This window comes from Electrophorus electricus, chromosome 7 (genome assembly GCF_013358815.1).
Source record: "Electrophorus electricus isolate fEleEle1 chromosome 7, fEleEle1.pri, whole genome shotgun sequence".
NCBI lineage: Eukaryota > Metazoa > Chordata > Actinopteri > Gymnotiformes > Gymnotidae > Electrophorus > Electrophorus electricus.
The window spans coordinates 13,652,879-13,674,815 of NC_049541.1; the positions used below are offsets into that span (position 1 = coordinate 13,652,879).

Below are 21,937 nucleotides of genomic sequence, written 5' to 3' on the forward strand. Positions count from 1 at the left end.
TATTGTATTTGTCTTACATTGCACTACATAAATCAAACTACTTTGTTTTGCCTGAAGTTGCTTTTGTGAAGAAATATTAATCATAAATATCTTCAATTATAAATGGTTGGATTTCTGTATATCTCATTATAAAGACCACCTGGTATTCTTTTGAGGAAGGGAATGAATGACCTAGAATCACCTGAACCATTAAGTATCAATGTACATGTCAATAGAGAGATTTCCAGCATACAATTTCAGCAGGTTCTCTCATACCTGTCCATTGAGAGCTGGGCCACCAGGGTAACATCAGTCTGGTCTGCACTGGGCTGGTACTCGTAATGCAGGAAGTAGAGGTGTGTGCGGTGCACAGTGAATCGCTCTCGCCGGAACTCATAACATGGGTCATCCTCATCAAGCTCCAGCAGAGTCTTCTGGAGCTGAGGCACCATCAGACACACATATGTGAGGCTGCATGAAAGATTGCATTAAAGCAACATACTCTGCAGACTCTACCCCCTGCTTAAAGATTCTCTTAGCTGAGGCAACATCAGACACATTGGTCAGATTTAACCACATCAGTAAAGGGGTGGTGTTCCAGCCTTCTCTAAATGGGTCAGTTGTACCCTTAGAATCCATCTTGGCTGCACCTTTATAACAATCAGCTATACACCATAACTGGAACTGCAGAAGTAGAATGAATAATAGATACCGGAGAATAAAATTCTACATTACTTAATGCAACAATTTCCATTATGGTGGAGAGTCAACACAACAATGCAATGCAAAGTAATATCACACCATGCGCAATATGCATATTTGAGAGAGGTTGAGAGAGAGAGAGAGAGAGAGAGAGAGAGAGAGAAGAAAAGTACTCTGATGCTTAACAGTTTTTCAGTTCTTTGCAAACATGAATCCCAGAAGCAGGGATTCATAAAAGCACTAAGAAGTGCTTTTTAATGGGTGCATCATCAGAGGAAATTGTGATCTGCTGAGCTTTACAGCATTTATATATAATGTGAAGATATATTAACAATACTATAAATATCACCAGAAGTAACCTGTTTGTTCTTTCAAAACAAATAAAGTTGTCTGCTATAATTTATCAGACTGCTAGAAGCTCCTGAGACCCCAGCAATTTTATGTACATTTAAAAAAAATTTCTTCTTAATGTAAGTAACTAGTTGTACCTGATAACTGGAAAGTTACCTGATAACTCTGAGCAGAAAGAAGAAAGAGAAAAGGCCTCATATGAGGATGGTGTATTTATTTTCCAAATAAAAGTGTCCTAATATAAGCACATGAGGTCTTGTGAGGTTGAATGTTTGTGGCTGGAACTGTAGCCATATGTGAGGAAAGCTGCACCAACTAACTGCTCAGTAACTAAATTAGTCCAAGCATACCATTAATGTGATTTAAATAGCTCTTCAAAGTCAGCAAAATCGAGCAAACTGCATATTTCTGGTCTTAAAAGGAACCCATTAAATTGATTAGCATGACAAAAGCCATGCCTAAACCATCTCTGAAAATGTCAAACTGAGAACAGCTTGATTAATTAAGGAACCTGGAGATGTACTGGATTCTTCAGACACTTGGATTCTGTAAGACAAATCTGCATTTAGGACCAGACAACCAGAGATTTTTCATCTCCTTTGCATATCTGTTTACAGATATTTAGAGATATTTTCTTCATCTCCTCCATTTAATAAACGTGTGTGAAGTGGAATTCAACAGCAGGTATTTCTGAGTTAGGAAATTAAGACTGGGATACATGGGTGAAACAGGGAGTAATGCTAATGTTCCTTCCACAGGGATGCAGCCTGTATTGCTCCTGTGATCTTTCTACACACAAACTCACTCTTTCTCAACATGCCTTACAAAAAAGTGTCTCATTATAAAGACCACCTGGTGTTCTTGTTATGAGGGGAGAGAATGACCCAGAATGAACGCACACAGTATGCACACACACAGACGTGCACACACATATACACACACACACTCAGAGTCATATGAAAGACCCATCTGTGTCCCTTACACACAGAGGCATCTGTCATCTCAGTGCTGAGTGGGGGAGAAAGAGAAGGACAATAACAGAAAGTGGGAGACAGGCAGAAGGAGCGAATGTAAGAGACTTCATCATCTTGTCTTGCACTGTACCCTATGGAAACATTTGACCTTTGCCACAATACAGAAGAAGGGTGAGTGATTTTTAAAAAAAATAAAATCGCTGTCACACAACTATATGTGCTGGAGTGGAGAGGATGTATAATTTCATCCTTCTTGTTCCCTCAGTAGGGGAAACCAGGAGGCACAATGAACTCAAAACCTCATTTATTCTTTATGGTCACCTGCATATGCACTGAATCGCAGATATCCAAACAAACAATGCTTCCCTAGTGCTATGGTTGGAAAGCACTTCATGCTCTCAGCGGGTATGATGTTATGGAAATAATAGAAAAAACCCCCTGCCTCCCCCTTGTTCTAGACCTGTGTGGCTTTTTGTGAGCCAAAGTCTGAATGACTAAAATCACTCTCCCATTGTAACTATGGCTGTATTCTGCTCTGCTCTGACATGCTATTTGCGGTTGCACTGTTCTGCTCTATGAGCCTGGTTTCATATTCTTATTGATCAGTATAATGAGAATATGCCTTGTCATAATTTATTGTGTTTCCCCACTGTGGTTTACCTACATTCTCACTGTTGTGGTCGGTCTCACTGGGGCAGCCAAAAAGCTCCCTCCTCAACAGGTTGCCATCATACTCCAGAAAGGTCAGGTAAAGGTTCCTGAAGAACTCCACATGCTTGTTCTTCACCCGCAGTTTCTTAGGAGAGTTCCAGTGGATAACCTGTGTCATCAGGCAGAGAGGCTTACTGAGAGAATGAAATATCTTTAAAAGTCATGCATATGGTAGCTGTGTTTATACAGCCAGTGGGCGAGTGTGAAGGTGTGCCAGAGAGAGAGGTGGAAAAGAGGGCCAGTCAATCACGCTGTCATGTGGGGATGAGGTGCATCAACTTTTGCACCAAACCCAGGTGTGTATTCGTATAAAGGTCAGTGTGCTAGAGCCAAGGCAGCTAAAAAGAACAGCAGTTGCAGACAGGGGAGGACCAGGGGGCACCAGGCAGTTATTCCGCTACTGTCACTCAGCTTCTTGGAACAAGCGCCCGCTCTCCGAGCAGATGGTCACAGTCAGCAGGATGGCAAGCGGACATGCAGCATCAGAGACATGCCACTTCTTTTTCTTCATCCGCCTCTCTTTCGTCAGTCCCAGGCACTCGCATCAAACTTTTTCCCATATGCATTTGCTAGGCCTCTCACTCTCTCTGCGGTAAGTACAAAGGCCTCTGTCAAACACTCACCTTGAGGTCAGACACATCCCTGTAGCACTTCTCAGACCGGGTGTGATCGGACAGCTGGACGTTCCAGAAGCAAGGCAGCTGGTGTACCAGGAAGGGGTTCTGTTTGATCACAGCATTGAAGATATCCTGCAAAGCACACCACCACACCTTACATTCCATTACATCAGATGCAAACAGATCCTTGCACTCTTATGGAGCCCCTTCTCACATCACACAAAAAGACAATTCAAGTGTACAGTACCCCATCATTATGGCATTTAGCTGACACTTTTCTCCAAAGTGACTTATAGTTACAACTAAGTACAACTTGAGGGTTAAGGGCCTTGCTCAGGGGCACAACAGTGGAAACTTGGCAGTGGTGGGGCTTGAACCAGCAACCTTCTGATTACAAGTCAAGTACCTTTACCACAAAGCTACCACTGCCCATCATGTCTGTGTTGCCCAATTAAGAAACTAAACTGTAATCAGATAACTGACTGCAGAAGTAAACTTAGGTCCCAAGAGAGAAATAGATCAGAACTAAAACATCCCAGCGAATAACATTACACTGAGCATGTAAGCAGAAAAGTATGTTGTCTGTTCTGATCACCATGGTTTATGACAAAACCATCAATTTTTCCCATCAGATCAGTGGTTCTCTGTTAACCACAACCCACTGATGCGGAAACACTGTTTAATGGTAAAAACATATTTGATTAACATTTGATTCACCAAACTGTTCCTTAATGTCTTCTCCAATCTCAACCTTTTACTTAGAAAAGGCATTTATGCTGACTCGAGGTAAGCAGTGTGAGCCTCATCATAGACGGGCACTAGAACATGAAGTGGAATGGTAGCCAGGCAAATGGAGATGGAGAAGAACACTGTCAGGGCCTGAAAAAGGAGCTGAAAAGAAGAAAACCAACTAAAAAAAAACAAAAAAAAAAAACAGCTAAAAATCAGCTAAAACCAAAGGCTGTGAAACATCAGAACCTGCTGAGGTGCCTAAGAGTTTCAGAGAGACAAGTCTCAGGAAAAAGTGAGCAAGAGAGGGTGAGAGAATGAAAAAGACAGAGATAGGAGGCCTTTGAGGCTGGGATGAAACAATCTGATCGTGAGCATAGATGATGGAGGAAAACCAAATGCCTGAGGCTGTAGAAACTTACTCCTTCATTTGGCAGGAGACAGTAAGGACAAAGAGCTGCATTAAAGCAAGCTAAGAAACTTTGGTGTCATAGTTTGGAATACACAGCTGTCAATCCTGTTCACAGTGGTACACAAAACTTTGGAGGCTGGAGCTATACATATGCAATAGGTCAAATCTCATCTGGCCTCATTCTCTAATTAAACAAGTTTAAGAAAATGGAAATGAAAGAGTAATTTTCCACGAATATTTATGGTTATTTATATTTTTTGACATATTCCAAAAATGGCTTGTTCCATTTTACAAGAACATCAAGCATTTTATGTGCAGCAAAATGTATATTCACACTATCTTTCAAATGCCTTTGTCTGTCTAGTTTTTAAATATCAGTGTTTTAATGTTTGCTTAATGTATTTTATGTATTTTGGTTTATATATATATATTTTCATGAGCAAGGTTAATATAGAAAATAACATCTCCTGTTCAGTTTGTAAATGCCCTAAGTCTGAGCAGCTGCAAGGAATGAAACCTGACACAAAAAGGACCTTCAAATAAAACAAAAACAGGAATGCCAGAAACAGTGGGCATGTATGTGTGCATTATTGGGAAGGTTCATTTTAAAATGTATTTCACTACAGATTACATGCCCTTAATTTTGTAACATATTCTGTCAGATTACTCAAAGTGAGTAACATATTTTAAATATTTTGGATTACTTACTGTTTAAGTAATCCAACATATTTAAAATGTGTTTCTCATTGAGTAACCGAAAACATTAAACATTTACGGACATGTATTCTGTAATCTGTATTGAAATACAGTTTGAAAGTAACCTTTACAATACCGTCTGTGTACCTGATCTGCTAGTGATGTTGACAGCATGCTCATCAGCTCTCTCTCTGCTGTCAGTCTCCACATCTGCTCCCATCTGAGTTTCCTTAAACGATCCAGCAGCAGAAGAATCACACCTGTAACACACACACGCACGCACATACAGAAGGACAAAGATGTTAGGCATAATCAAGATGAGCCACTGGGATGCACTTTCTTTAACCATGACCTTCATACCATTCTCTACACAGCTTAGAGCTAAAATACTTTCACACAGCTGCCAGCCACACCGTTACAGTAAAAATTCACATTACTAACATGACCATATGGTGTTGAGAGCCTGATTATGTTATGCAGACTGGATGCATTATGAAAGTGTGACAGAGGACTGAATATTGTAACAGCAAAGTAATGAGAGCAATGTCACTTGACTGGGTAGGCAGCAATCATACTGGATTGAGTGAATCATGACATCCAGACATTGTTATCTGACCATAGGTCTATGTTGGATATGTTGGGAAGAGGCCCATATCATATCTTTGAACAAAAGTTGATATTTCAGAGAGTAGGGTAAGATCTTGAGGACTTGTGATTTGATCATGAAAATTCCCTTTTAAACTGGTAAAACTTTACAAACACATGGCTAATTCAAGAGCAAACTATCAAAAATAACTCAGAAATAAAAAGTAATTGTCAGAAATCAATCAGTAAATAAGTACATAATACAGAGAAAGAAATGAGCACTTCTTGTGGTAGTTTTCTCTCCAAGGGAAACTTCTTACCGAACAAAAATTTTATACCTGACTGTGTTCCATCTGCTAGCAGAACAACTGGAGGAGAGCTAGAGTGAAATGCCTCCAGTATATCAATAAAACAGGCTTCCATGATGGCTCCATGATTGTTAGAGCTGCCTTAGATGATCTTATTTAAGTCAGTGAAACATTTATGAATGAACTAGTAAATGTTTATAACACTGTACTATTGCTGCTGAGGAAATGTCCTGTGTACTAGGTCCATAAACTCCAAAGACCAGCATGACCAGTCTTCTGTACTGTTGAGTCAGTACTTTCTATAATCAAAAGGAGAATGAAAGCCATCCTCTGTGGCTCTTGTGATAACAGCACTACAAAAGGCTCTTTGGACCAGTAGAAAAGACTTGAGGGGAAAATGAAAAAGAGGAAGCAAATAATTTGAGATCGAATCTAATCAGATTCATTAGCTGCTCAATTCAGCATGCTCCTATAGCCGGCTACCTCAACATAGTGTGTGCTTTAGAGAGTTGTTTTTACATAGCTCACACAAATACTTCCATATCTCTGTACTTCAGAGAGTGTAAAGCCCCTCTATATAAAACTGATTTGTCAACATGTGCTGCGAAAGAAACCTTTGAGAAATCCTTCCAAGGAACTTCAGTTCTCTGCTTTAGAAAAAGACTAGATCAACTGTGCTGTTACGAGATGTTCTCCAAGATAGGTGAAAATGCAATCTGGCTTTGACTTACCAGTGTTGAAGCCTCTGCCGAGAGCAGGCCATGGCCGATGGTTCTTCCACAGGTTTCCCAAATACCAGTCACTCTGGTTCTCCACCAGCCCCAGAACCTGCTGACCTGAGAGAGAGAGAGAGAGAGAGGGGGGGGGGGGGGGGGGGGGGGGGGGGGTTTGGTTACGGTTGTTACACAAAGACATCATACTGTGTAGTATAAATGACTACCTTTTATTTTCATCCTGGGAAACACTGCCATAAAGGTTATACTGTGTGTGTGTGTGTGTGTGTGTGTGTGTGTGTACACACACACACACACACACACACACACACACCAGTCAAAAAAAATTGGACATCCCTGATTGATTGTTAGGTCTTAAAGGCATTATACACTACCTGGCCAAAAAAAAAGGTCACCTTTAGCTTTGATTACGGCATGCGTTTGCTGTGGCATCGTTTCCATAAGCTTCTGCAATGTCATTTATTTCTGTCCAGAGTTGCATTAATTTTTCCCCAAGATCTTGTATTGATGAGGGGAGATTTGGACCACTGCGCAGTCTTCTCTAGCACATCCCAAAGATTCTCAATGGGGTTCAAGTCTGGACTCTGTGGTGGCCAATCCATGTGTGAAGATGATGTCTCATGCTCCCTGAAACACTCTTTCACAATTTGAGGCCGATGAATCCTGGCATTGTCATCTTGGAAGATGCCCGTGCCATCAGGGAAGAAAAAATCCACTGATGGAATAACCTGGTCGTTCAGTATATTCAGGTAGTCAGCTAACCTCATTCTTTGGGCACATAACATTGCTGAACCTAGACCTGACCAACTGCAGCAACCCCAGATCATAGCACTGCACCCACAGGCTTGTACAGTAGGCACTAGGCATGATGGGTGCATCACTTCAGCCACCTCTCTTCTTACCCTAATGCGCCCATCACTCTGGAAAAGGGTAAATCTGGACTCATCAGACCACATGACCTTCTTTCATTGCTCCAGATTCCAATCTTTATGCTCCCTAGCAAATTGAAGCCGTTTTTAGCCGGTTAGCCTCACTGACAAATGGTTTTCTTAAGGCTACACAGCTGTTTAGTCCCAATCCCTTGAGTTCCCTTCACATTGTGCATGTGGAAATGCTCTTACTTTCACTATTAAACATATTCCTGAGTTCTACTGTTGTTTTTCCACGATTTGATTTCACCACACGTTTAAGTAATTGCCGATCACGATCATTCAAGATTTTTTCCATATTCCTTCCTCAAAGATGATGTTTCCCCACTGTCCTTCCACTTTTTAATAATGCGTTGGACAGTTCTTAACCCAAATTTAGTAGTTTCAGCAATCTCCTTAGATGTTTTCTCTGTTTGATGCATTCCAATAATTTGCCCCTTCTGAAACAGATTAACATCTTTTCCACGACCACAGGATGTGTCTTTCGACATGGTTGTTTAACAAATCAGAAGCTATTCACTGCATCAATTAGGGTTAAATAACTTGTTGCCAGTTGAAACATAATCACCCATGCAGCAATTATCCAATGGGAGGCTCTTACCTATTTGCTTAGTTAAATCCGGATGGTGACCTTTTTTTTGGCCAGGCAATGTACTTTAATGGTTTATGCCTAAATTTATTTGATAACCTATATATGAATTGAGTCTCAAAACAAAATATATATTTATATAAAATAAAATAATAAATAAATAACAATACAATTAAAAAGATCATTCATTTTAAATGTCCCTCATCATATAGTTTTAGAACTTTAGGCATTTCACACTATGCATATGTGAGAAAATTCTTTAAGACATCATAGGTGCCTCATGAAGCTGTTTAAGAGATCATCAAGCACACACAAAGTTGTTATCAAAGTAAAGGGTGGCTACTTACATTATACTTAGAGTATTTAATAAAGCATTATCACATCTATGTTATTTCATTGTTGTTATTCTTGACTTTTTTGTACAATAAAGAAAATAGTAAAAATAAAGAGTAGGTGTGTCCAAACTCACTCTCTCTCTCTCTCTCTCTCTCTCTCTATATATATATATTCTTTTTTTTTTTTTTTTTTGCATGCACACACACAGGAAGTGCAACACTTTGGTTGTTGACAAACTGACTTTGGCTCAGTGAGGAAACCAGACCAAGGAACAGGCCTTGCTTTAGGGGCCCGTCTATTGAACGCAATAGAAGAGAACTGTGGGTCTAAGGCAGCAAGAAACTACGGGATACTGGAAAATAATTGTGCTGAAAGGAACAGGAGAACAGTAATTGTCAGGAGTTGGACACATACTTCAGTGTGTGAATGTGTGTGTCCATTACTCAGAGTATAAACATCACAATGCAGATTTAATGAAGGCTGTGAGCAAGATTAATGAGTGTATCTGAGCAGCAGGTCCATGTAAACAACACACACACACACACACACACACACACACACTGCACAGCATGACCCTTAGAGAGGGACAAGAAAAAAACAGGAGTCTCACAAAGCTTCTCCTTTATTAGTACGAACACCGACTCCCACAGACACTAGCAGGTTCAGTTGCTCTACTGAGATTATATAAAGAACATCTAGAGACCCAAATCAGCAGTGAATCATTTATACTTACAATAAAAGGGCTTCATACAACAATTTCAGAAAATGAGAGTAAGAGACAGAAAGCAAGAGAAGGAGTGAAGAAAGAATATAAAAAGAAACCAATAATTAGAGTGACTCTACAAAACAAAGCTACATTTATATCCATGTCCATCTGCACAAAAGAACCACAGACATTTAATCCACCTTAAGCACCCCGGTGGTTAACTAAGATAAGCGAGCACTTGCTTTAGTTGGACACTTTTAATAGTAAACTTTTGATGAATTCTATTAATCCGTAACAGGTCTTCTTTTGTTATCAGCTGGGTAAGCAAGATTTTCATTCAATCTGCAAGGCAGTTAAGTCAGGCTATAGGGCAACTTATCACACAAGGATGTAATTAAAAGCAGGACAAGATCTTGATCAAGGTTTCTGAAGATTCTCTGCTGCTGATGTTCATACAAGATCAGTCACAAGGTCACTGCAAACGCATGCACTAGGTTACATTTGTGCTGGTTCTGCAGCAAAAATATACAAATGTGTTCCTAGTTTTCCTCAGCTGTCCTTCACAGAGACCCGTTTACCCATCATTATTACTGCTTTTCTTCATTTTCTCTCTACACACCAGTAGTGCTACTTCTTTTATCATCTGCCATTAAGACAAATAATACTATCAATGGGAATTTAGCCCTGATATTAATGACTTCATGTCTCCATTCTGGTTGGGTCCCATTCAAAATATTCACTGAAACTCAACAGCACTGTGGCAGCTTTGTGCTCCAAGTTAATTAAGGCATCTGGCTGTCGTAACCTTGATCTAATGCCCATCTCTGCCCCTAACTGAATTCCCTGTTGAAAAATCCAGCTTGAACACCTTGGCTTTGCTTTGAAACTTGGCAAATAGTCTGATCAGCACTGATATTATCTACCAGAATTACTTGGGCCTGACCACCAGCATTTATCTCTATCAGAAACCAGCATTAACTGGTCTAACGATCCAACAGTACTGATAGATTTTTTTCTAACTGAATTACACCTCATGAAGCAGCACCTTAAATTAACTGCAAAGAGAAATAGCTGATATATTACATGCTTTAAAAGGTGCACTAGTTGACTGCAGCCGCCCCCCTCAATATGCAGAACATAATAAAAATATAATCAGCACATGTATTAGGTGTCTGAGAAAACCTGTTTGAAAAACTTTCGGAGACTCCCTAAATGCTACAATACTCCACCCGTATCTGTCTGTTTGGTTAAGAAAACATGGTGGAATCCAGTAAGCACCCTGCATTGCCACGTACTTGTAATGTGGGTAATAAAAAAAAACACGTTGTGCTGCCAAAATACGTCACAATAAGAAACATGCTAAAATCAGAGTTAACTCTGGAAGTACTTTTCCAAAATGTTAAGAATTATTACATGCAGAGGGAATGCAAAGTTGGATGCAGAATTAGTGATGTTCTTCCTTGACAGGTATTTAAACAGTCTGTATAACATGTTGAACTGTTTGAGTAACAGACTTTACAAATGAATCAAGTAGATGAATATTTGCCACTTAATAATGGTTTGGGTAAACCACCTACAGAGAGATATATATGTATTGCTGGTTAACTCCATTAAACTCTATTGCAGCTAATAATACTAACTAGCTAACATAGGTGGAGACCGTTAAACTGATGGGAGGTCATTACAAAGAAATATTGCACAGCAAAAATACAACTATTATCACAACAATCAATTGTTACAAGTCAAATTCTAAGTGTTTATAAGTTTATAATTTCACTATCAAAGCTAAATTTCATAGTGGGTGTGTTCATGGAAGGTGGATACAGAGAGTAAAAATTTGTTCCATTGTTCAACTATTTAACTGCTAGAGGTGGTGTTTCTTGAATTTTGAATAATGCACCTTTAATAAAATACCACAATCAGACAAATCTTGCTAAAGTAAATCTTAAAAGTGTATCAGTTCAATAAGTAATATTTTCCTTGGCTGATTATAATTGTGGATTATACAGGGACAAACTAAAGGGACTTGTTGCATTCTTGCATTGCATTTCAATAATGTAAAAAAGGTTGTGTGTGGATATATATATATTTTCATATTCATTCCTTTGGATGTTTCCAGCACTTTGAACTGCCACATCTATTAACACTGGTGGTTTCTCACAGTTATGTGCAAAATAATAGCAGTCTAATATCGCTAATGCATTTAATTATTGATTTTGGCAGAGAAGATAATACAACATGGGGAAAAAATTCATGACTAGGTGTAGCCGAGTAATGGGCAACCAACAGAATCAACAGTCATGACATGCACGCTGCTAATTGGGTGTAATTGACTCATTTAATGAAAGGGGCGTGTTCAGATTAATAGCAGTGTGGCGTTCAGTTAGTGAGGTCATTCATTCTATGAAGAATCAGGTGCCAATTATGGCCCTTATTTAAAGAAGGAGGGCAGCAAATGTTGTACCTGCTGGTTTTAGCCCTTGCTCAGTGAGTAAAATGGGTCGTTCCAGACATTGTACCGAAGGAGAAAGAACTTTGATCAAGAAGTTGATTAGAGAGGGGAAAACATATAAAAAGTGCAGAAAATAATTGGCTGCTCAGCTAAAATGATCTCAAATGCATTAAAATGACTCAAAACATGTGGTAGGAAAAAAAATACTACCATCCACGTAGAACATAGAACAAGAAGAATGGCAAAGAAGCATACAATGATCAGCCCCAGGGAAATCAAAGAAGATCTTCAGTTACCTGTGAGTACTGCAACAATCAGAAGATGTGAAGCCAAACTATGCTGAAAAAAAGACATGTGTTGAAAAGGTTACAGTTTGCCAAAGAACACATTGACTGGCCTAAAGAGAAGTGGCGCAACATTCTATGGACAGATGAGAGCAAGATTATTCTTATTGGGTCTAAAGGCCACAGACAGTTTGTGAGATGACCCATAAACACTGAATTCAAGCAACAGTGCACTGTGAAGTCTGTAAAACATGGAGGTGCAAGCATAATGGTTTGGAGACGTTTCTCATACTTTGGAGTCGGACCCATTTATTGCATACCAGGCACCATGGACCAGTTTGAATATATCAAAATACGGCCATGTTACCTTATGCTGAAGAAGAAATGCCCTTGAAATGGGTGTTTTAGCAGGACAATGACCCCAAACACACAAGCAATCGGGCAACATCCTGGTTCCAGACCAACAAGATTGATGTTATGAAGTGGCCAGCCCAATCCCCAGACCTCAATCCGATTGAGAATTTGTGGAGTGACATCAAAAATGCTATTTTTGATGCAAAACCCAAGAATGCAGAAGAACTGTGGAATGTAGTCCAGTCATCTTGGGCTGGAATATCTGTTCACAGGTGTCAAATGTTAGCTGACTCCATGCCACACAGTGATCAACAGAAAAGCTAACTCTGTAAACAACTTTGTTTATACTTTAAATATTCGAGTTTGTAAATGAAAATGAAGACACTGCTATTTTTTTTAACAGCCCATTACTCTTTTTTCTTCATTTTCAGTTTAAAAATTGGTGTTTCGTTCATGTTTTCATTTGGAATTGAATGTGCAGTGCTCCCAGTGCCTTTGTGTCTATGGAAATGAATGCTATTATGAGGATTGAGCTTTTTTTCAGTTGTTTTAAACACACTGCTATTATTTTGCACATAACTGTATGTCCAAGCATTATACAACGCACTCCTTGCTGTGGTATTTCTCTCTTTTCAGCTCTTTCATGGCTTCTCGTGGTCTTGGGGGAAGGGTATTACTTGATACTATTCAGAACCAATGCTAGATTTGTGCCTAGATTTGGTATCAGCTCTTGCTTATCACTGTTTTTTTCAAGGCTTAATACATGTATTACAGTATTAAAATGAAAGTACATCTCAGGGAAGTGTACACATACATTAAGAACTCACAGAAAATTGACATTCTGAATCACAAGGTTAGTGGATGGGACCACCCCATGTATTTATGCTTTAGTATAATGTAGTAATTTCTTTTTATATTTTGTTTTCCCTTTAGATAGCATTGTTCTGGGTTTCACTTGTCTTGTTTTTTTTCTTTTCTTTTGTATCTCTGAGGTTTGTCTCCCTGGATGTGCTCAATAAATAATAGCCTGTCCTTTCTTGTAATATTGCCGTAAGAGAGAAGCCAAATTCCTGAGCTTCAAAAATACATACCACGAAAACAAATAATATAACTGACGTTGAACTACCTGGTGCATTAATCTCATTTGTTTGCCTTGGCACTCATAGTATACCCCCACTGCATTGTTCACGTTGCTGTCTCTGAGACTCTAGTGGCCCTGTCCCACTCTGTCACTGATACACAGTGTGCCCTTGTCTCTTCACCATTTAAGGACAATAGCCTTATAATTTAAAAACAGTAACTTTAAACTTTATACAGGTTTAGATGTGTAATATTAACAATATTACTAATGCAGTTAAGTGTTTTGTTTAAAGGAGCAATACATCCCTTTTCAATGATTCTCTACAGTAGCCTATTAAATTTGTTGTAACCAACAAAGAGTGTAACTTTATGCTTAATAATGTTATTTTGGCTAAATATTTAATATGAGTGAAAAATTCTGACCCCCCAAATACTTAAAGAATTGACTTTCTTTGGTAAAACACTTAAGCTTGTGAAATCCAGAAAGCTTTATAGTAATCTCATTGAACATGTAACTTGTGTATTTTTGTATTTTTTTAGACTGGCCGATGGTCTCAGCTACTGCTTAAATATAAGCATCGAGAATGTGTTTTTGCACTGTCGTGTCTTGAGAGGTAGACTCCATGATGTCATGGTAGACTCAAGTCTTGTTGTAGATTCTTTAATAGGGCCTTATGAGATTGTACCAAATATTCTATAGTAGGTACTGTCAGTAGGGCCTTGTGAGAAGGTACTGAAGCCTTGAGAAGTTATGCTTAAGCTTTATCTAGAGTGCTACGAGAAGTATTGGTTTCATACAAATCGTTGTTTGCGCACTAAGCTGAGTGTGTTTTTATTATATTTATTTTATTTCTTTGGAGTTGTAGGGGTGGGTGCCATTTTCTTTTGCCCTTTTGTCCTGTTTTCTTGGTAGGGAGCTAGGGAAGTTATGTTGTACTTTTCTTTTTACTTTTGTTTAGGGAATGTGTAAACCACCAGAGGGTGGTTTAGGATTTTTGTTTATGTTGTCTTAAGCCCACGCTGACGTTATGCTCATGATTTTGTGATTGTGTGTATGTAATGATAAAAGTGGTTACTGCGATTTTTGGGTCTTCATGTGTTTTCTTTATCTTGTGAGCTTTTGGCCTCAGATCAGACCACTGAGCCAGTACAATAGGGCCATAACACAAACAAACAAACAAAAAACTCCAGCCACATCTGGTTCAGTTCCAAATCTTCTTCACAAAGTGCAATTTTTTTCACCAATTGAAGAAGTGGCTCCAGTTCATCAAAGATGCAGATGTCATTTTGGTATTGATGACAAAAGGCGAAGCTGACTAATGCCTCAAGGCCACGATCACCATTACCATCAGCCTAGCAACAGAGAGGCTCAGATTGGAGGAGAAGAAATCAGCAAAATGCCCCTATACCATGAACAACAGAGAACGAAAGATCCACTAGCTGAGTCAGGAGCTGAAGAGCCTGAGGAACAAGTTTGAGGAGGTGAGGGAGGAGGAAAGGGGACCTCTCACAGAGCTTCATCATTCTTACATCATTCTTCTGAAGATTACAATCCTGAGGAGGACAGGGTGCCATAAGAGGCAGAGGAAGGAGAGGGCTTTTCTAGCAATTCTAACCCATTTGGGTTTACAAAACAGATCATGGCAGAAGCGCAGGAGCCAGCTCACCTGCTCCAAAGCAGAGATGGAGCGCCAACTCAGTGACATCACTATCAGTGATGAATTGAAGCAGCAAGATTTGGTCAACCCACCTGCATCAATGCTGGAATTTGATAGAAAGGAGGTGGTCAAGGAGACAAGAGCCAGCTCAGCCCCAAGCTCAGTGGGATACCTTATAAAAACCTTATAAGAAGGTTTAGAAGAACTGCCCAAGGTTACTTCACAGGCTCTGCAGGATTCTGACGATGACCTGGAGGAGCGAAAATTTAGCTAAGTGGAAGTATGCAGAAGGTGTGTGGATTCCGAAGGAGGAAGAGTTGATGAACATTGATCAATTCAGAATGATCATGCTGCTCACAGTGGCAGGGAAGATATTCTTGAACATTTGAAGCTCATGAAAATAAGAGGGACCTGGTAGTGCTATGCCTGGATCTCTCAAACAATGCCTATGGAAACATACCCCACAAGCTGGTCAAGGAAACACTGAACTGGCACCATATTCCTGCATGGTTAGGGACCTCTTTCTGGACTATAACAGTTTCAGCATGAGAGTCTCCATACTGCTAGGTGGTGGACATCAAATAACTTACATGGAGAAAATTCCTTAATGCTCTGTTTTCAGTGTTAAAAAACTTATTTGCTTAATTATTTTGGTTTTATTATCATTTATTTTCTTTAACTATTAGAATCATTATTGTTTTGTTTGTGCCTTTAAACATTTACTTTGTTGGTAAATTCATTTTTTGTTTGTAATTAAACCTCAGGGATAAATATACTTTATACAGTTTAATTCTCCTAAGGCAACTATTTTTTCATTTTGAGTCTTTACACTTAGGCACACAGACACACAAAATCTGGGGCAGGGTGACAGATATAGCACCAGAGAGGGAGGGAGAGCATGTGCAAATTCCTGCTTCATTAGACACTATGATTATATTCTCTTTAGGTTACACATTTACATTCAGCCTTTATTCTCTGAACAAACACAGAAAGGTAGACATGCAAACATTTTAGAGGGGCAGGGCAGAGCAGAGCAGAGAGAGAGAGAGAAAACACCACGATAAACTCCTCAGATGCTATCATATACTCTTTATGTTACTTTTATATGTTCAATTTTTTGTCCAAGCAGACAAGCAAAAGGAAAGCAGCAGGAAGAGAGCAGTTAGGTCCCACTGAGAACACATGATTTTGCATTTACTTTGAATATAACAAAATACTGTGGTATGTGGTATGATTTTTGATAAGGTGGAAATGGTGCCCATCTTAAATATGTAACTATTTATAACTAATAATTTTTTGCTCCCAATCTAATTTTGTTTATAGCGAGGGAAATGTAGGCTTATCTTATTAATCTGGTTATGACTAGCACAATAAAGGCAGTTGTTTTGTGAATGTTTTTCTTTCTGCATTGTTGTGATACAGTAAATCACAGCACTCAATTTTTCATGTTAAAATAGGGTTTATGATGCCACAAAAGGTTTGTAGATCTCCATTAACATACTGGAATTATTGCAGTATTCTCAGTTTCTGGTCATTCATCTACTGGAAATGTATCTCCTTTTGCGTTCAATGATCTTACTGTCATTGCTGCAGATTGCAGAGATACAAGTGCTATCTGGAGCCACATTCACGCTATTATTTGCCAACAAAACAAAACAAAACCCTTACAAAAACAATGATAAAAATCCAGAAGCTACATCTTTGGCTGACCATCATACTTGATTTACACCAGAAGCTACCAGAAACTGGAATAATAATAAATTTAACACACACTTTTTCTCATACCCAAGGTAGTTGTAGAAGCCAAAAATGCCCACACACAAGCATGCAAAAAATGTTGCAGAATCATCAGCTGGACTGAGAAGAAGAATTAAAGTGTTGCGAAAAAAAAGACAGGCTTTGAAGGTAGAAAGAAAATAAGAGAGCAGTGGTAAACACTAAAGGACTGTGGCATTAGACTTCATACTACCCCTCATGGGAGTGGTGATAAGAGAAAAGCACTTAGGCTCAGTGTGTGAATAGAAGATAACTGAAATACACCTCCATTTTGGCCAAACACTTTGAGGTCTGAATACACACACAATTTTTGCGTTATCTCTTTTCTACATGCATTTAATGCAGTGGTCCTATGTGTCCAATTTCTTTTTCTGCATTCATATGTACTGATCTTCAATAACAAGCAACTGCATGGTCACAGTGCTTTCTGTGTCTGGACAGACCTGCAGTAAGTGAACAGGTGCATCAGCAAACAGTCCTCATGGGGTGCACATGACATGTTATTCCATGCATCCATCTTCCCCAGTCAAACCCACATAGAGGCAACCCTGTTCTGCTAGGCCTTCCCAGAAGTAGACGTTGAAGTATATGCAGCATCAGAACAAATTTTAGATTGGAGATTATTGAAATAATCCCTCACAACCTGTAGTGGTGTTTAATAAGCATTTTTGTCTAAGATCTGGGATTGATATACTATGCAGAACAGATTGCTCCATTGCCTCTCTGCCTCAGTAGCCTCTCACTAGCCTCTTGCCAGCACAAACATGCTCTTCTATTACTGTCATACTTGTCAGAGATGTGTATCATGAAGTGGTAAAAAAGAATGCTCTTAGTGCATGTCTGTTCAGTCATAACTCTTTGTGCAGATATTCAAATTGTACACACTTCATACAGTCAAACAGGAGTTGTATTCATTTGCATAGTGTACAATTTTTACTTCCGAGGGAGTTGAACATTTTAACTTTTAGAATTAACACTTGAGGGATCACTGCCTCAAAGTCTAGAAAATACATAGAGGGTAACTGATATAGTTCAAGAGTACAGGTCTTGCTTCTTCCACCAATCCAAAATTGACAACAGAATGTTCCAGCACAGCGGAGCTCTATAACCCCATTTTTTTAATAGCCTGGTAGATGAAATAAAACAAAACATGTAACAACCCATTAAAATGAATAATACCACTATCTCACTTCACCGAAAACCCAATAAAGATCCCACTTTCTCCTCCATCCACTGCCCATTATCGCAAATAAGCACAAGCACAATAAATATAAGACCTTTGCCATGAGAATTTATACTTGTACACTCAAACAGGTTTCATGAGAGATATGCATTCAACAACTAACATTCACAAACTCCTTAACCTGATAGATGCTGTTGTACACTTCATTCTATAAATCTCAAACAGCAGCAGTTACACTGGAGGCAGAAAGGCCGACAATAAAGCTAACTAGAAGTTTCTATTTACCACATTAAAACACATTAAAATGTAACAAATCTTTTATCAAATGGATATATACTTACCTAAGGCTACAGTTAATACTAACAAACTAATGTCACGAATTGACACTGTACAGAGGTGCTAGGCAGGGATACCTGCTCTCACCCTTTGTGGTCTCAATGTTTAAAGAATCATTAGCTAAAATACAGATATAAAAGGCATTCAGACCACTAAAAAACAAATAAAAAACAGAAATACCAGTAAAATACCATATTTCTCCAAGTGGATAGTAAGAACTTGATTCAATTTAAGCATTTTTTTTTTAAAATTTGCTCCAATATCTGAAACTTACATCCATCATATGTTTAAAAATCAATCAAAAAATGCATCAACCTCAACCCATCAATTTCAGAATACATTAACACTTCCTCTTCATACAAACTCCTGTGGAAAACATGTAGACTAACTACAGATGGCACCGATTCTATCCCACATATCTGAATCAGGTTGATATCAGAAAAAATGCTTGATCAGATATGGGGGGAAATCTTTAAGGAAAGCGATAGTCACAATCCACCCTGAAAATTATACAGCAATGCTTTCCAGCAGAGCACTGCAGGTCACATGATTAACAGCCAGGTTAGTTTTAGCAGGTCACATGATAACAGCCAGCTTAGTTTGGAAAAAGAGAAAGAGCAGCAGAAATCTGACAGAAACAGAGCTGGAGAAGAGAAATAATAACCCAACAAGCATGCTCTACTAAATTCATGAAGTTAATTACTCTATGGCTTTAGTATATTCAAATCACATGAAAAATTGGAAGAGCTAATGGGTTTGCCATTAGCCTGCTGAGTTTTAAGGTGGACTGGAAATTCTAATCAGAAGCTGGAGAATAAGATAACTTCAGCTAACTTTGTCTATAGATTTTTTTTTTCAGATAGAAAGAATAAAAATCTTATTCTTGTGATTGTTAGTAGATTAACTTTCCATTGGTTTTAAACTGAAGTTGAGTGAAGAGACACTCAGTAAAGGGTGTTTAGCAGGTAGAACAGTGATTTAGCACTGAAATTCACAAAAAGGAGAATTATGAGGTCAGGTATTAAGTATTTTTCTTCTCTCCTTAACCCTCCCCCTCCCCCCCCCCCCTTCCTCCTCTCTTAATCCTCAGGATTTCATCACCTTCTTTGAGGAAAACCTTGCAGTGTTCATTCCCCTATATCCAACTCTCTGGCTTCTTTTTCCTGTCTCTCCTCAGGTGAAATTATTCAACTCCTGACTTCCAGCAATCTGACTCCATGTCCACTGGATCCCATTCTTTCCACACTGTTCCAGACAGTTTCAAGAGATCTGCTTCTTTTCATCTGTCATTATCAACAACTCCTTATCCTCTGGACATGTACCAACTGCGTTCAAAACTGCCAGGGTGGTACCAATCCTCAAGAAGGCCACACTTGATGACTCCAGCATAACCAATTACACACCAATATCACTTCTCTCTTTCCTCTCAAAAGCCCTTGAACGAGCAGCTTACAATCAATTATCTCTTTTCCTCACCCAGAACCAGCTGCAAGATCCCTATCAGTCTGGCTACAAACCAGCACATTCAACAGAAACAGCCCTCACAGCAGTGACAGAGAAACCTCATGCTGCTAAAGCTGCCAAACTGTCATCTGTCTTGATTCTTCTGGACCTTTCGGCAGCCTTTGGCACAGTAAACCACATCATTCTCCTCTCTGTTGTCTCTAGCCTTGGTGTGACTGGCTCTGCATAGAAATGGATTCAGTCCTATCCAGAGGGACGTCAGGTAACATGGAGAGGATCCACATCCAACCTATGTAGACTCTCCACCGGAGTCCCCCAGGGCTCAGTATTAAGCCCTCTTTTCTTTGTATATTCTTGGTGATGTAATATCTTCTCATGGTTTCTCCTACCACTGCTATGCTGATGACACCCAATTCTTTCTTTCTTTCCGACCCTCCAACATGCAGGCCTCCAGACGTATCTCAGCATGTTTGACTGACATTGCATCATGGATGACATTCCACAACATGAAACTCAACCCTAGTAAAACCAAGCTTCTGTACATCCAAGGAACTCCCAGCCCTTACAAAGTTTCCTTCCTCAAAGTTTCCTTCAAGAACTCCCTGGTATCACCATCTGAAGCTGCTTGTAGCCTGGGCATAACTTTGGACAACCAGTTGTCATTCTCAACTCATGTTTCAAACCTGACATGGTCTTGCAGATTTCTCCTTTGTAACATATGAAGGATTTGGCCCTTTGTCTTGCAGGAAGCTGTCCAGATACTTGTGCAGTCTCTTATAAGCTAGACTACTGCAACTACAAAGATAGACTACCGCAACTCGCTACTTGCTGGTTTTCCTCTAAGGACCATCAGACCTCTGCAATTTGTCCACAATGCAGCAGCATGACTGGTCTTCAATCTTCCGAAGTTCACATGTCACTCCACTTCTGCACTTCCTTAATTGGCTTCCAGTAGCTGCCTGCAGCAGACTTAAAACTTTTATGCTTGCCTTCAAAGCCAAAAATGGACCAGCCCCTCCATACATGATGTCAATGGTCAAAGTCCGATCCGTACCTCGAGTACTTCGAACCTCAAGTACGGCTCGGCTTGAATTACCATGCTTCAAGTGTCATGGAAAACAAGCATTGACACTACTCTATGTCCTGGCTCCTAAATGGTGAAACGAACTTCCGCTTGCTGTCCGGACAGCAGAGTCCCTTGCAGTCTTCAAATGCAGACAGAAGACTCATCTATTTGTGGAATATTTAAATGACCACTGGCCCTGCTCCCATATTGACTAACTGAAACACTAGTAATTATTGTAGGGCATTGTTTATTGTACTGATGTTGACAGGTCCTGTGTTGACTAACTGAAACTCTAGTACTTATTGATTATTGCACTGATTGTTGTCTGAGGTAGAGCTTATGTATTTTGCACTTCTAGGCATCAGCATTGATCCCTGTATTTCAACAGCATTCTAGTTCATTGGTATCTTGGTCTAATCTACTGTACTATCATGTGTTCTATGAGTAAATGACAAAGCACTTTTGTAAGTCGCTCTGGATAAGAGCGTCTGCCAAATGCCTTAAATGTAAATGTAAGTTGATGTGGAATTGCAGTTGCATTCGGTAATGGGAAGAATATGTTGACATGCAGACAGAATGCGGACAGAATGCTGTTGACAGACAGAATGCGGGAGAGAGAAACAATGTGGCAAGGAGTAAGCACAGAGGAGCATATATACAAACAAACTAACATTACCCAAACATGAATAAGACAATAGGCTCAGGAGGCACACAGGACAAATTTACATGATTATCCTTTCAAAATCCTTTAACAAGGCACTTTGACAGAAATAATGGTTACAAATGTGAAAGTGAATTATATTTATTTTTTTTGTCTGTTGCTCGCTCTTACAGAGCTTACAGGACACACACCCATATACACACACATATTTTTTATTAGCATCTACATGTAAATCATCACCCAGTGGGGATTCGTCCCCTGTCTT

General features: G+C 39.3%; 1 protein-coding gene across 7 annotated transcripts in view; it reads right to left on the bottom strand.

Moving 5' to 3' along the window:
- The window catches only part of LOC113573532 (LARGE xylosyl- and glucuronyltransferase 1), a 53,499-nt gene that overhangs the window by 7,404 nt on the left and 24,158 nt on the right, over nucleotides 1-21,937 (bottom strand). For all 7 annotated transcript variants that reach the window (XM_027003847.2, XM_027003845.2, XM_027003846.2 and 4 more), the window contains 5 exons: nucleotides 6,796-6,900; nucleotides 5,319-5,431; nucleotides 3,341-3,466; nucleotides 2,671-2,826; nucleotides 256-419 (listed from right to left, as the gene is read on the bottom strand). In XM_027003847.2, coding sequence (XP_026859648.2) covers nucleotides 256-419; nucleotides 2,671-2,826; nucleotides 3,341-3,466; nucleotides 5,319-5,431; nucleotides 6,796-6,900 — 664 coding nt within the window. The remainder of the gene's footprint in view (nucleotides 1-255; nucleotides 420-2,670; nucleotides 2,827-3,340; nucleotides 3,467-5,318; nucleotides 5,432-6,795; nucleotides 6,901-21,937) is intronic.